The sequence below is a fragment of the Carcharhinus amblyrhynchos genome, chromosome 30 (genome assembly GCF_965287045.1).
Source record: "Carcharhinus amblyrhynchos chromosome 30, sCarAmb.v2.hapA, whole genome shotgun sequence".
Lineage (NCBI taxonomy): Eukaryota > Metazoa > Chordata > Chondrichthyes > Carcharhiniformes > Carcharhinidae > Carcharhinus > Carcharhinus amblyrhynchos.
The window spans coordinates 2,657,056-2,672,675 of NC_137353.1; the positions used below are offsets into that span (position 1 = coordinate 2,657,056).

At 41.7% G+C, this 15,620-nt stretch overlaps 1 protein-coding gene across 1 annotated transcript in view; it reads left to right on the forward strand.

The window, feature by feature from the left end:
* cfap74 (cilia and flagella associated protein 74) overlaps positions 1-15,620 on the forward strand; it is a 210,440-nt gene that overhangs the window by 23,432 nt on the left and 171,388 nt on the right. Inside the window, exon 5 of the mRNA XM_080215220.1 lies at positions 13,436-13,534. Within this exon, the coding sequence (XP_080071346.1) occupies positions 13,436-13,534 (99 nt within the window). The remainder of the gene's footprint in view (positions 1-13,435; positions 13,535-15,620) is intronic.

Sequence of the window (15,620 nt, forward strand, 5' to 3'; positions counted from 1 at the left end):
GTAGGCCATCTAGCCCTTCGAGCCTGCCCCGCCATTCAATAAGATCATGGCTGATCTGTTGTGGCTCAGTTCCACTTTCCCGCCCTCTCCCCATAACCCTTAATCCCCTCTCTTATCAAGAACCCATCAACCCGCTTCTTAAAAATATTTAGCGAGGCAGCCTCCACCACTTCAACGGGCAGAGAATTCCAGAGATTCACCACCCTTTGAGTGAAGAAGTTCCTCCTCAACTCCGTTCTAAACCGCCTCCCCTTTATCTTGAGGCTGTGCCCCCTAGTCCTACTGTCTTTTTTGAGCGGGAAGAGTCTCTCCACCTCTATCCTATCCATCCCATTCATCATCTTATACGTCTCAATGAGATCTCCCCTCGTTCTTCTAAACTCTAACGAGTACAAGCCTAGTTTATTCAGCCTCTCCTCATAGCTCAATCCCCTCAACTCCGGTATCAGCCTAGTAAACCTCCTCTGCACTCCCTCCAGGGCCAAAATATCCTTGCGCAGGTGCAGCGCCCAAAACTGCACACAGTACTCCAGCTGCGGCCTCACCAATGCCCTATACAGCTGCAGCAAGACCTCCCTACTTTTATATTCAATCCCCCTCGCTATGAAGGCCAGCATCCCATTCGCCTTCCTGACCACCTGCTGCACCTGCAAGCTGGGTTTTTGCGACTCATGCACAAGGACAATATCGATAATGATGGGCTCTCATTATTCATCATCGTGGGGGCTTTCAGACCAAATTAAATAAAATCAGTAATTTTAATATTGGATATTGGTAACAAGCTAAAAATATACTTTGTGCAATTATAATAAAACATAATAATAAATGCAGACTATGTATGGATCTGTGTCCCTTGTTGGTTTTAGCGGAATATCTGCCAGAATATTACCAGAGCAAAGTTAAATTGACTGTTCTTACCTGTGTTTCATTCTATAAGACCATAAGACATAGGAGCAGAATTAGGCCACTTGGCGTATCGAGTCTGCTCAACCATTCAATCATGGCTGATATTTTTCTTATCCCCGTTCTCCTGTTTTCCCCCATAACCCCTGATCCCCTTATTAATCAAGAACTTATCTATCTCTGTCTTAAAGACACTCAATGACCTGGCCTCCACAGCCTTCTGCAACAAAGAGTTCCACAGATTCACCACTCCGGCTGAAGAAATCCCTCCTCATCTCTGCTTTAAAGGATTGTCCTTTTAGCCTGAGATTGCGCCTTCTGGTTCTCGATTTTCCGACCAATGGAAACATCCTCTCCACATCCACTCTATCCAGGCCTCACAGTATCGTGTAAGATCCCCCTCATCCCTTCTAAACTCCGATGAGTATAGACCCAGAGTCCTCAACCGTTCCTCATACGACAAGCTCTTCATTCCAGTGATTATTCTTGTGAACTTCCTCTCGACTTTTCTTAGATACGGGACCAAAAACTGCTCACAATACTCCAAATGGGGTTTGACCAGAGCATTATACAGCCTTAGAAATGCATCCCTGCCCTTGTATTCTAGCCCTCTCAACATGAATGCCAACATTGCATTTGTCTTCCTAACTGCTGACTGAACCTGCACGTTAACTTTAAGAGAACCTTGAACAAGGACTCTCAAGTCCCTCTGCGTTTCTGATTTCCTATCATTTCCCCGTTTAGAAAATCGTGTATGTCTCCATTTCTCCTTCCAAAGTGCATAACCTCACAATTTTCCACATTCTATTCCATCTGCACTTCTTTGCCCATTCTCCTATCCTGTCCAAGTCCTCCTACAGCCCTCCTGCTTCCTCAATAATACCTGTCCCTCTACATATCTTTGTATCATCTGCAAACTTAGCAGCAGTGCCTTCAGTTAATCGTTAATATATAATGTGGTTCCAGCACCAACAGCTGAGGCAGACCACTAGTCACCAGCTGCCATCCTGAGAAAGACCTCTTTATCCCCATTCTCTGCCTTCTGCCAGTCAGCCAATCCTTTAACCATGCCAGAATCTTGCTCTTAACACCCTGGCCCCTTAACTTATTTAACCATCTCCTATGCAGCACCTTGTCAAAGGCCTTTTGGAAATCTAAATAAATCATGTCCACTGGCTCTCCTTTATCTAACTTCCTTGTTACCTTCTCAAAGAATTCTAACAAATTTGTCAGACATGACTTCCTGTTGACAAAACCACGCTGACTCAGTCCTATTTTATCATGCACTCCCAAGTATTCTGCAATTTCATGTTTAATAATGGACTCTAAAATCTCGCCAATGACTGAAGTCAGGTTAACTGGCCTATAATTTCCCATCTGCTGCCTCCCTCCCTTCTTAAACAGCAGTGTTACATTAGCTACTTCCCAGTCCTCTGGGACCCTTCCTGCCTCCAGTGATTGCTGAAAGATCACCACCAATGCCTCCACAATTTCCTCACCTATCTCTTTTAGAACCCTGGAGTGTCGTCCATCCAGTCCAGGTGACTTATCCACTTTCAGACCTTTCAGTTTCCCCAGAACCTTCTTCTTAGTGATGGCCACTACACTCACGTGTGCCCCCTGATTCTCCTGGAGTTCTGGCATCCCACTGGCGCCTTCCACCATGAAGAATGATGCAAGTTCCTCTGCCATTGCTTTGTTTCCTTTTATTACTTCTCCAGCCTCATTTTCTAGTGGCCCAATGACTATTCTCTCTTATCTTTTATATATTGAAAAAAAAACTCTTCCTACCTTCTTTTATATTACTAGCTAACTTACACTCATATTTTATCTTCTCCCCACATATTGTTTTTTCAGTTGTTCTCTGCTCACTTTTAAAGGCTTCCCAATCCTCTGGCTTCCTACTAATCCTTGCCACTTTGTAAGCTTTTTCTTTTGCTTTTATGCTATCCTTGACTTCCCTCATCAGCCATGAATGCCTCATCCTCCCCTTAGCATGTTTCCTCCTCCTTGGAATGACTTTCCATTGTGCTTCTTGAATAACCCCCCACAACTCCTGCCATTGCTGTTCCACAGTCATCCCTGGTAGGCTCCCTTTCTAATCAACTTTCCTTTCCTAAAAGACATTATTGAACCAGATGGGAACTTGACTGTCCAGTAGTGGCATCAGCTGGGATTGAAACAAGGGATACCCTTGGAGATGGTCATTGCTTGACACACGTGGCACAAACATTATTTACCACTTGTCAGCCCAAGCCTAAATATTGTCCAGTTTTTGCTGTATTTGGAAATGGACGTCTTCAGTATCTGAGCAGTTTCAAATGGTTATGAACATTGTGCAGTCATCAGTGAACATCCCCATTTCTGATCTAATGATGGAAGGATGGCCATTGATGATGTAACTGAAGATGGTTGGGCCTAGTTCACTACCCTGAGGAACTCCTACAGTGAAGTCCTGGAGCTGAAGTGATTGACCTCCAACAAGCACAAACAGCTTCTTTTGTACCAGGTATGACTCTAACCAGCAGGGGATAAGAACATAAGAACATAAGAAATAGGAGCAGGAGTAGGCCAACTAGCCCTTCGAGCCTGCCCCGCCATTCAATAAGATCATGGCTGATCTGTCGTGGCTCAGTTCCACATTCCCGCTCTCCCCCCATAACCCTTAATCCCCTCTCTTATCAAAAACCCATCAACCCGCGTCTTAAAAATATTTAGCGAGGTAGCCTCCACCACTTCAACGGGCAGAGAATTCCAGAGATTCACCACCCTTTGAGTGAAGAAGTTCCTCCTCAACTCTGGATTCTCCCTCTGATTCCCATTGACTCCAGTTTTGCTGCCTTGATGTCAAGGGCAATCACTTTACTTCTGGATTTCAGCTATTTCGGACACGTTTGAACCAAAGCTGTAATGAGGTCAGGAGCTGAGTGGCTCTAGCGGAACACAAACTGAGCGTCATTGAACAGGCTATTGTTAGGACTAGGGGGCACAGCCTCAAGATAAAGGGGGGGTGGTTTAGAACGGAATTGAGGAGGAACTTCTTCACTCAAAGGGTGGTGAATCTCTGGAATTCTCTGCCCGTTGAAGTGGTGGAGGCTGCCTCGCTAAATATTTTTAAGACGCAGGTTGATGGGTTTTTGATAAGCGAGGGGATTAAGGGTTATGGGGAGAGGGCGGGAATGTGGAACTGAGCCACGACAGATCAGCCATGATCTTATTGAATGGCGGGGCAGGCTCGAAGGGCTAGATGGCCTACTCCTGCTCCTATTTCTTATGTTCTAATGTTTGACAAGTCCCACTTCATAGCACTGTTGATGACCATTTCCATCACTTTACTGATGATTGAGAACAGACTGATGAGGTTGTAATTGGCTAGGGTGGACTTCTCCTGATTTTTGTGGACAGGACGTACCTGAGCAATTTTCCCTACTGCCAGTGTTGTAGTTGTACTGGAACAGCTTGGTTAGGGACGCAGCAAGTTCTGGAACATGTCTTCAGTGTTGTTGCCGGGATATTGTCAGGACCCATAGCCTTTTCAGTTTTCAATGCTTTCAGCTGTTTCTTGATATTCTGTGGAGTGAATTCAATTGGCAGAAGACTGGCATCTCTGATACTGGGAAACCCAAGAGGAAACAGAGATGGATCCTATCTTTTGCACTGATGTGCTGGACTCCTCTATCATTGAGGATGGGGAGATTTGTGGAGCCTCCTGCTCTTCCTCCTGCGTGCTGTTTAATTGTCCACAACTATTCATGGCTGAATATAACAGGATTGCATAGTTTAAATCTGATCAGCTGGTTGTGATATTTCTTTGCTCTGTCTATCACTTGCTGCTAATATTGTTTGGCATTCAAGTAGTCCAATATTGTAGCTTCACCAGGTTGACACCTAATTTTTAGAAATGTTTGGTGTTGCTCCTGGCACACCCTCCTGCACTGTTCATTGAATCACGGTTGATTCCTGGTTTGCTGGTAAAGGTAGAATGAGGGATATACAAGGCCATGAAAGTACAGATTGTAGTTGAGCTCAATTCTGTTGTCATTGGTGGCCCACAGTCTTTCATGGTTGCGAGTCATGAGTTGCTCGATTTGTCCATTTAGCATTGTGGTTGTGCTAAACAACATTATGGCATGTGTTCTCAGTGTGCGGTGGTCGCTGTCATGGACAGATGCATTTGCAGTAAATATGTTTTTTTGTTTTGGCTTTCTCATCTGCTGTAGTCCTAGTCTTGCCAGACCATTCTGTAACAGTGTGTCATTCTTGGTGATGGACGTTGAAGTCCCCCAACCCAGAGTACACTCTTTCACTCTCAGTGATGTTCTCCAAATCTTGTTCACCATGGAGCCATACTGATTCATCAGTTGTGTGTGTGTGTGTGTAGAGTGGGAGGTGAAGAGGGTAATAGATGGATAGGAGGGGTAGCATGCAGCATGCGATGCATGATAACCAACAGAAGATTTCCTTGCTCCTGCTTGATCTGATGCCATGAGACGTCCTGGAGTCGATGTTGAGGACTTCTGGGACAACTCCCTTTGACTAGTCTGAGACAAAATCCAGATATTATTAAGGAGACTTTGCAAGGTTGACAGGTATTGGCAGGTTCTATAACAATCGACAGCTGCTCATGGTCATCATTAGACTTTTAATTCCTGATTTTCATTGAATTCACATTTCACAATTTCATATTGTGGGAATTGAACCTGGATCCCAGGGCCATTACCCTTGGTCTCTACTGTCTCCGCTCACTTATGAATGAGTCCAAAACTCAGGGTCGTAGATATAAGATAGTCACTAACAAATCCAACAGGGAATTCTGATAAAACCTCTTTACCCAAATAGTGGTTAGACTGTAGAATTTGCTGCCAAATGGTGCAATTGAAGTAAATACATAGATACATCTAAGGGGAAACTGGACAAGTAGGGAAAAATAATTGGATATTCTGACAGGGTTAGAATAAGCACAACAAGAACCTGCACTTCAGTAACACCTTTACATTGTAAAGCACATTTCTCTGGAGTGTAATCTGACAAAAACGGACACAGAGTCAAAAAAGGAAGACCGAGATAGAGAAGGCTTATGAGAAGCACCAACAATTATATATAGACCAGTTGACCTGTTTCAGCTCTACATCTTTGATGTAATTTATTTTTTGTATGTTTACCTGTTTCTAAAACAGTTCCCCTAATTTCAGTCTCCAGCTGTCCTTTACCTGACCAGACTTCTTCTCCCATTTCATGACTGTTGGGTCTTTAATTAGTTTGAGATGGAACATTTTCAAGAGGAAATCCCACCTTCAAGAGCTGCCAGCCAATCGAACAGCAAGCAGCTTTCTTGTAGCACTATTGGGGCTATAGCAAATCCCTGGAAGAAGAGAAAAAAAGGAAAGACTGACATTTACATTGTGCTTTTCATGACCACCAGATGTCTCAAAGCACTCCACAGCCAATGAAGTATTTTAAGTGTTGTTACTGTTTTAATGTAAGAAACACAGCAGCCAATATGCACTCAACAAACTCCCAGAAACAGATAATGACCCAATGTACTGCTGTTGATTGAGGGATGAATATTGGCCAGGACATCGGGAATAACTCCCCTGCTTTTCTTCAAAATAGTACCATGGAATCCTTTAAATCCGCCCAATCCTCGGTTAAAGGTCACATTTGAAATTCTGTGTAGAATTCTGTCAGTATGCTACACTGGTGTGTCAATCTAGAATTTTGTGCTCAAGCTGTAAATGGGACTGTATCCAGAACTTTGTGATTCAAGAGCAAGAGTGCTGGGAACTTGGGAAAAAGCCTAGTGGTGGCAGGTGGTGGCACCAAGTGGCCATAAATTGGCCACCTAAGGGCTTTGTTTAACTCATGGACGAGTGGCTGCCTAAAGTCTCCTTCACCATAAGTAAAATACCTGCGAGAATGAGTGGTAGGTAGGATACAGTGCCCCTGCCATGGCACCCAATTTTGCACCCCTGCCCATTATAAAATTCAACCCTTGGTGTCTTTTAATGTCCATTTGGTTGACTCAGATCTGTAATTTTTCCGTTGTACACTCCTTGTAGCATCTGAATTCTAATTTTTTTTAATCAACGTTTGTAAATATACATGAACAGAAAGGTTGAACATTATCTTGTTCATCTTTACTTTTCCATTGTTCTCATACACCTGCTGAAACTACGGGTTTCAAAGTTACCATTTTGGTATGGAGGAAGAAGAATAATTGTGAATTTTTTGAAGAGATAACCAGGAGTGCTGATGAGGGTAATGCATTTGATGTCTCTATACACTTTAGCAAGACTTTTGATAAGATCCCTTAAGACAAAACAGTACATTGGATCTAAAATTGGCTGAGAGGCAGGAAGCAGAGCTTAATGGTGAGTGATGTTTGTCATGGAGTTCTGCAGGGCTCAGTGGTGGGACCTTACTATTTGTGGTGTACATTAACGAATTGGACTTAAATGTAGGCATAATTATCAAGAGGTTTGCAGATGACATGAAAATTGGAAGAGTGGTAGATAGTGAAGAGGATAGCGTAGGCTGCAGGAGGATATCAATGGACTGGTCAGGTGGGCAGAGTAACAGCAAATGGAATTCAGCCTGGTAGGATGTAAAGCACTTGAAGAGAGCTCACAAGGTAAAGGATTACACAATGAATGATAGGACCCTGGAAAGTACTGAAGATCAGAGTGCATATCCCCAGATCCCTGAAACTGGAAGGACAGGTATATAAGGTGATTAAGAAGGCGTGGGGATATTTGCCTGTGTTAACTGAGACATACAGTATGAGAACAGAGCAGTCATGTTGGAACTGTATAAAACACAGGTTTGGCCACAACTGAAATACTGCATGCCTTTTTGGTCACCACGTTATAGGAAGAATGTGAATGCATTGGAAAGCGTGCAGAGGAGATTTACCAGGGTGGTGCCCGGCCTGCAAGATTTGAGCTATGAGGAAAGATTGGACAGGCTGGCACTGTTTTCCTTAGAGCTACAAAAGTTGAGAGGTGACCTGACAGAGATGTATAAGATAATCGGGCATTGATATGGTGGAGAGGAAGGTACTTTTTCCATTAGCAGAGGGGTCAGTAACCAGGGAGCATAGACTTGAGGTAGAAGGCTAAGAGGGGAATGGAGGAGAAACTTTTTCATTCAGAGGGTGCAAGGAATTTGGAACTCTTTGCCTGAAAGGGTGGTTGTCAAAAATTCTCCTAACATTTAAGGAGTATATAGATATACACAAGTGCTGCAATGACCTTTAGGGTTATGGGCCAAGTGCTGGAAAATGGGATCAGTGTAGTCAGATCTTTGTTGATTGGTATGGACATGATGGGCCAAATGGCCCCCTTCTGTTCTGGTCGGAAAGTTATTCTGATTTCCTTCGGGGTCCAAAATTATTTTGTTCCTTTTCCCTGCCTCTTTCTGATCTATATCTCATTGCCATTTTAATATCTCCATGTTCACCTGTGTGAATTTATATATTATATATTATGTAATATGTCACTTAAGAGATAGACATATCACAAAGAAACTATGTGTGTTTTGGAGTCTGGATTTTCTGTTTCTCTGCATTCACTGTACACAGCTGCTTTCATGTCCTCTCTCTGTATTTTCTCATGTATTTCAGCAAAATGAGTAGAAGACAGATATAACAGTCTTAAATAATTTTTAAAACATTATCAATAGTCGCTTAGAGATTAATATGTAATATTAATGTATGAATACTTAACACATTTCCATCATATTTCTGCTATTTTAACAAATAAGTTAACCCATTCAAAGTGAATGTGCCTGTTAAGATACTTGATAGTGGAATGACACCCCAGTTCTCAAATATTGCTAACAGAATATTTAGTTGTTCATGAATTAGTTTATTGGCAACGTTTGAAAGTGCTGAGTATTGTCATTGGCTCATTGCGCTGCCTGTTTTGGTTTGCTTACAGTAGTACATAGCTGTAGTTACACAAAATTACCAGCAAACAAATCAAGGTTGAGATGTTTCAACACCACTAGTGTATAATATGAAAAGTCCTAAGAGAGAAACAGGCCATTTGACCCATCAGACCATTGCTCCTTTTCTCCATGGGGTGTGATCGGAATATCGATGTCATGACCTTGTTTTAGAAAATGAGCATTTGCCAACTCCTGAGTAATTTATTTTTTTTGATGGATGGCTGAAACATACAGAATGTAAAACCTGGAGATTTGGTGCGGAGCCATTTTGACAATAGACGGAAATCAGTTTCACAAACTTTATGCCTGACCTGATCTGCTCCAGGCTCTCTTAATATGTTTACATTATAGAAACTGGTAACTCCCAGCACAGTTTGGAGATTTTGATAATTAGGAGGAATGATTATGCCTTTGGGATTGAAGCACTGAAGCACAGGGTGGACAGTGATAGCCTTTCTCCTCAGATGGAGAAAGCTAGCACGAGGGGACATAGCTTTAAATTAAGGGGTGGTAGTTATAGGACGGATGTCAGAGGTAGGTTCTTTACCCAGAGGGTGGTGAGGGAATGGAATGCCCTGCCTGCTGCAGTTGTAGATGCGCCTAGTTTGGGGGCGTTTAAGAGGTCCGTGGATAGGTTTATGGATGGAAAGGGATTGGTTTAGGTTAGAGGGTCATTGCTTTTTTCTTAATTGGTCGGCACAACATCGTGGGCCGAAGGGCCTGTTCTGCGCTGTAATGTTCTATGTTCTATTTCAGTTTGAAATTAATAGCAAGATCTTACAGTATGTCTTTTGGTTACAGGTTTCTATTGCCACCTTTTATGTTGCAAAATTAGTTTCATCTTTTAGTCGTGATAAAATTGAAAGTAGTGCTCTACAAGGTACCGCAGAATCTATTATATATATGGAGGAGCGTTCAACCGTCTATCTTCAAATGTCCATTTCCCATTAGGTATATGGAAATGCGTGAGGAAAACCGTTTTCTCCAAAGCAAAGCTCTTTTTAAAATAAAAGTAACCTCTGCCATTAAGGGGGAAGGGAGGGGGGTTGAGCAGTGGCAGGGGTAGGCAGGGGCCGGGGAGGCGGGGTCTTATCAAAAATGGCAGAGTGTTGGTTCTAATGAAAAAAAAGCAGCATATTTCTCAATAAAACAGGTAGGCATTTTTCATGCCATTATGCAGGGGAGTGGGCCTTAACACCCTGGCAAAGCTCGACTGTGCTGAGGCCAGGGCACTATGTTTAAAGGATGCCCAGATCAAAGCAATAAGTAGCCACCCCCCCCCACCCCCCCCACCCCCCACCACTTGCAATCGGCATTTCTCCACACCCCACCCGCCCCCCCATCCCTCCGCCAATGGCCATCGTCAACATCCCCAGCTCCCACATCTGCTCTCCCCTGCCCACCACTACAAATAAATGAATTCTCTCCCTCCTCCACTACTACCACCATAAGGTGATGCACAGTGGCAGCAATGTGTATGATCTGTACAATTCACTGCTGTAATTCACCAAGGTTCCAATGTCAGCACCTTCTAAAGCCCCAACCTCTGCTATCTAGTAGGTCAACATCCGTTGTTAAGAAATAGAGAAAGTTTAAATAATTTACATTTGTATTGTGTGTGTTAGGAATAAGATTTAAGTTTAAGATTACTTTGTGTTTTTGTATTTGTTCTAAGAGGTGATTTAAAATTTCAGTTTAGCTTCATGTTAGATAGAGGTGCCTAGAAGTCTATAGTTTCACTTTAAACTTTTCCTGCAGTACAATTACACATTTACAATGTAAAAGCAATTCAGGGGTTTAAAAACAAACTAAGCTGTGCTTCTCAACTAGAGGTCCAAACTGAAAAGCAGATGCAGTTAGAGTTCAATTTGAACCATGTAACCCAAAAACATGAATGGAAGCTGCCAGTACAGGCAGGACGAAGTAAAGGGCAGTAAGCAAGAACCCGAAGCTAAGGTACAGAAAATTTCAGAAACCAGTTAATGAAAGGAGTGCAGGAAGATTGAAGTCAGTGGGATAGCGAACCAGAACCCAAATAAGGCACTGTTCATGAAGTTAAGGCAAGTGGTACCTATGATATGGAATTGCCAGCGTTGGACTGGGGTGGGCACAGTAAGAAGTCTCACAACAGCAGGTTAAAGTCCAACAGGTTTATTTGAATCACAAGCTTTTGTAACACTGCTCCTACATCAGGCGAGTCACTCCGAAAGCTTGTGATTCCAAATAATCCTGTTGAACTTTAACCTGGTGTTGTGAGACTTCTTATTAAGGTAAGGGGCAGAGAGAGACTCCCATTGAAAGACTTAGCTGCAAGGTGCTGACCAGGCTAGTGAGTATCAGGCACCTGAAATTATCCTAAGGTTGATGACACCTTAATACAGCCTGTGAAACAGTAGTATTCTGCTGGCATGGATGGACACCTGGAAGATTGAGTGGAAAATTGAATGCACGTGGCAATTCAGGATACAGGAATAATGAAAGGAGAGGTTGAAATCCTGGATGTGGATCTTCAGTGAAGGCATCTGAGAGAGAGCCTTGTGTGAGAAAAGATTTCAAAATGTGTTCTTTATAAGTGGAGTTTGGAAACTCTTGTGTGAAAGCCAGAATTCTAGTGATTCTAAATGGTTCATAATGTGACAAGCATGTGAGCAATTTGTTTTGTGTGGCATCTCTCACTTGGTTTCAGAGTGTGCAGTGGCTTGCCACATTTTGTCTATTGGTTTACACAGACTGTGTGCAGGGGTGGTTGACCTGTCCAGGTGTGATGCTCTTTCAGAGAGTCAGTGCAGCCTCGAAGGGCCAAATGGCCTCTAGTACTGTAGGGTTTCTATGGTTTTAAGAGCTTGTTAGAGGCTTGGAATGTTGCAGAGTAACTCAACTTCTGACTCCCCAAAGCCTGTCCACCATCAACAAGGCACAAGTTAAGAATGTGATGGAATACTCTCCACTTGCCTGGATGTGTGCGGCTCTGACAATTCCTAAGAACCTTTGCCATTCAGGGCAAAGTAGACTACTTGATTGGAACTCCATTCACCATTGTAAGCATTCATTGCCTCCATTACCAAAGCAGCACAAAGGTGGTAGTGTGTGCCACCTAGAAGATGAACTGCAGGAACTCATCAAGGTTCCTTGGGCAGCACATTCCAAAGCTGCCATCTCTATGACCTAGAAGCACCAGACACATGGGAGCATCGCAACCAAGCAGCTCCTGTCCAAGCCACTCACCAATTTGTGTTGGAAATATATTGCCGTTAGTATGAAATTGGGATCTTTAATCTAAAGGTATTTTCTGCATAATGTAAAACCCCCTAAAAAAATCTTTCTAAAAAGGCAACAATTTTAAACAGTCTTTGGAAACAGGCAGGTCACTTGGTTCAGGCTGCCATGTTGACATTCCTAAGCTGTTAGAATACTATCCTGTGGTGCTCATGATCTAAGCAATTGTTTAGAATGAACCAGAATATGATGTAAATTAAAAAGTTGACCTTGATGACGTTCAGAATCAGCAGTAGCAGCCCTGATGTTTTACCTATCCTGTATTTATTGATCAAAATAGTTAGATAAAAGATAAATAACCGTCACTGGGTAAACAACAGGTAAACTACCAGCCCCAAAAAAGGTATATATATAGGTGTTGTGCTGATGGTATGCAGCAGAGAAGCAGTTGAGTGGCAGTGCTCTTTGGGCAACTGTCTTCAAATAGAAGATGGCCCAGAGGTGGACGAGAAACCGGGGCTGAGTTTCACTTTTGATGAGAGAGCAGAATGCTGTCGTCACAAACTACTGAGATCAACACACATTGTGCCAACCATCCGTCCAGCCTCTGGGATCAGTAAACTGTTCTCACCTGTCGTGGGTCATAGAATCTTTCTGTCCAATTAGTGACTGCATCCTATCTAAATTTTTGTCTCTTTATAAACTATCTTAAAATAGTTGGCTGCTTGCCTTGGGTATCTGTGGCCCGAGTCCAAAACTCTTACAGTTCCTTAACTGGCACTCCATCAAAATTCTGGAACTTCCTCCCTATGGGTGCACCGACACCTCAGGAACTGCAGCAGTTCGAGTAGTCAGCTCACCACCACCTTCTCAAGGGCAATTATGGATTGGCAATAAGTGCTGGTCCAGCCTGTGATGGCCACATCCCACAAGTGAATTTAAAAAAATGACCTAATAATTATTAAACAAAATCCTAAAATGTACAAAACCAGAACATCTCTCGAATTCAGTTGGCTCCAAAATTGCACTTAAGTTATGAAAGTAAATGAGATGTTAACCTGTTGCAAGTAAATAAGTAAATGACATCTCTGAAGTAAGAGTGAGGAATTTTGTATGAAAATGTTCTGCATTCACATGTTGGTAATTTCAGCATGACTGTCCCATGGCTAAATTGAAAAGCATAATTGTTGCCTTTTTAAAATGTTGATGTTGAAATGCAACCTCAGTGTTCAAAGACATTTTACAGTTTCACTAGGTCTAAATGCAACTTACAAATTCTGCTGGAATGATAGAATTTCCTGAAATGTTTGCTGCATTTTTTTTGAAGCTGTCTACATATTCCTTCACCTGGCATATTTTCTAATTTTAGAGAAGAATTAAAAGAATGTTGCAGGAGGCAAGAAACTTTGGAGAAAGAGAAGAAGAAAGTGGAGGACGATATTCAAGAGCAGCAAACTACCAACAACAAGTACGTGATCTTTCTGCTATGTAATTAATATCACACATCTGTATGAATCAGATTCTTCCAACACCCAGTGAATTTAATAATGTTTGGTGGCTATGTTAACCAAATTCATCAGTTTGTTCAGTTTTCTTAGTATGTTCCCAGCTTGTCTCTCTTTATCCTTGTTCCTTATTCTCACAACATGGGAACCAATTTAATTCTAGAATAAAGACACACCTTGGTGTTGGCTGCACAATAGGAGTTGAGATTTATAATCTTGATATCATTTAAATTGTTTTGACATCTAAAATTCATTCTGGTTTTCAATTCAGTTTTTGAAAATATTGTATAAATAGTGAGCTTTGAAAGCTTGTAGGTATATTCGATTGAAAAAGTAACTTGCATAAATTTAATTTCCCACCTTCAGGATATCCCAGGGAATTTGCAGCCAACAAAATAGTTGAAAAGTGTAATGTGACAATATTGTGTCTTTAAAAAAAAATTATTTCATGTTTCTGGTGAAGATTGTGTTTATAAGCCAGCTCTGTTTAGTGTTGCTGAATTGTCTACAGCCAGTTGCACAACCTGTTCATTCTGCAGAAGGTTAATTGCTCCTAATTATTGGAGTGTTTGTTTTAATCTGGGCTAATGCATTATTGTTATTCTTAGAGTTGCCCTTAGAGGGCATTTTCAGAGTAGGGTTTGATTAGATTGATTAACATGAAAATCATATTACTGGATAGAGCTAGGCATGCAGGGAGCAACAAAACAGGCAGTTGCTGTTTGAATTTGGAAACAAATAGTAGCTCTTTCTCTCTCTCTCTCTTCTTTCTGGAGAACAAAGTCTGGGGACATGCTAGAAAATAAGCATCCCCCTCTAGAGGCCTGCAAATGGCAAAGATGTTTTCTTCTTTTCTCTCTCACACTGGAGTTCTGCTGTATGAAGACAGGTTTTCCTTCGGAGACTGCTGCCTGAGAGTCAGACGACAGGTGTCTCTCTCTCTCTACCTCTATCTTGAGAGGTTAAGAGACTGAAGGACTAAAAATTCACACAAGCCTGTGTGACTTGCTAACTGATTCTGAAGTGTTCATGTCTACGGGGATATTGCTTAAACTGGAACTAATAGAAATAGCTAGCAGTTAAGAATTGTACCTTGTAATGTTTAGATATTTCAATTGGTAAAAGTTATGCTAATTCTTTTTGGTATATTTTAACTGTTGTTAAATAAATTTTGTTTTAATAAAAAAACTTCCCGGTGGATCAATAGAATCACACCTGGAGTGAATCACCATATGTTTGCACTAATGCCAAAATCAAAAATAGTTAGGGTCTCGTCTAACTTCATGATATATCTTGGAGTTTCTGATCTGGTTCTTGACAATAGTCATAGGTGTGATGTAGGTAATGCTGCAGTTAAAATTGCACATAGCAAGGTTGCATGAACAATAATGCAATGGTGACAAGATAATTATTCTTTAGCAATATTGGTTGAGAGGCAAACATCAACCAGGACACGATAGTGAATTTCTTTGCACTTCTTCAAAAGTAACTGCACCAGAGGTTCCCCAAGACCCTTTGTAGGCTGAAGAAAAACATTAATAATTTTTTGCCTTTTGAAGATTTGAGACATTTTAAAAGGTTTCATCAGAATGAACAAGAGTTCTTGAGTATCAAAATTTCTACTGCAAAGATGAAACATGTGGAACTCCTGAGGAACCATATATGCGGGGGTGGGAGTGGAATGGGTGGAAACATCACCGAGAAAAACGTCAAAGAACAAGTTGCATTTATAGAGCAGCTTTAACATAATGAAACATTCCAGGCCACTTTATAGGAGCATTATCAAAGACTGAGTGGAACTGGACTACATTTCAAACTCTAATCATTGTCACTATGTGCCTTTAAAAATTCCATTTGAAATTTTGGGTTTACTGATTTTAGAGTTAAATCTAATTAATACTTAATGTTCCTCATAGAAACGACAAAGTCTGAACTAAATTGCTGTTATTCTATACAAACCTATTTAAATTGTTAATTTTGCATGGACTGCAATGAGATCAGCAATAGTTTACGAAGTGACTGTTGCTTGATCAATTATGGGTCATGTTC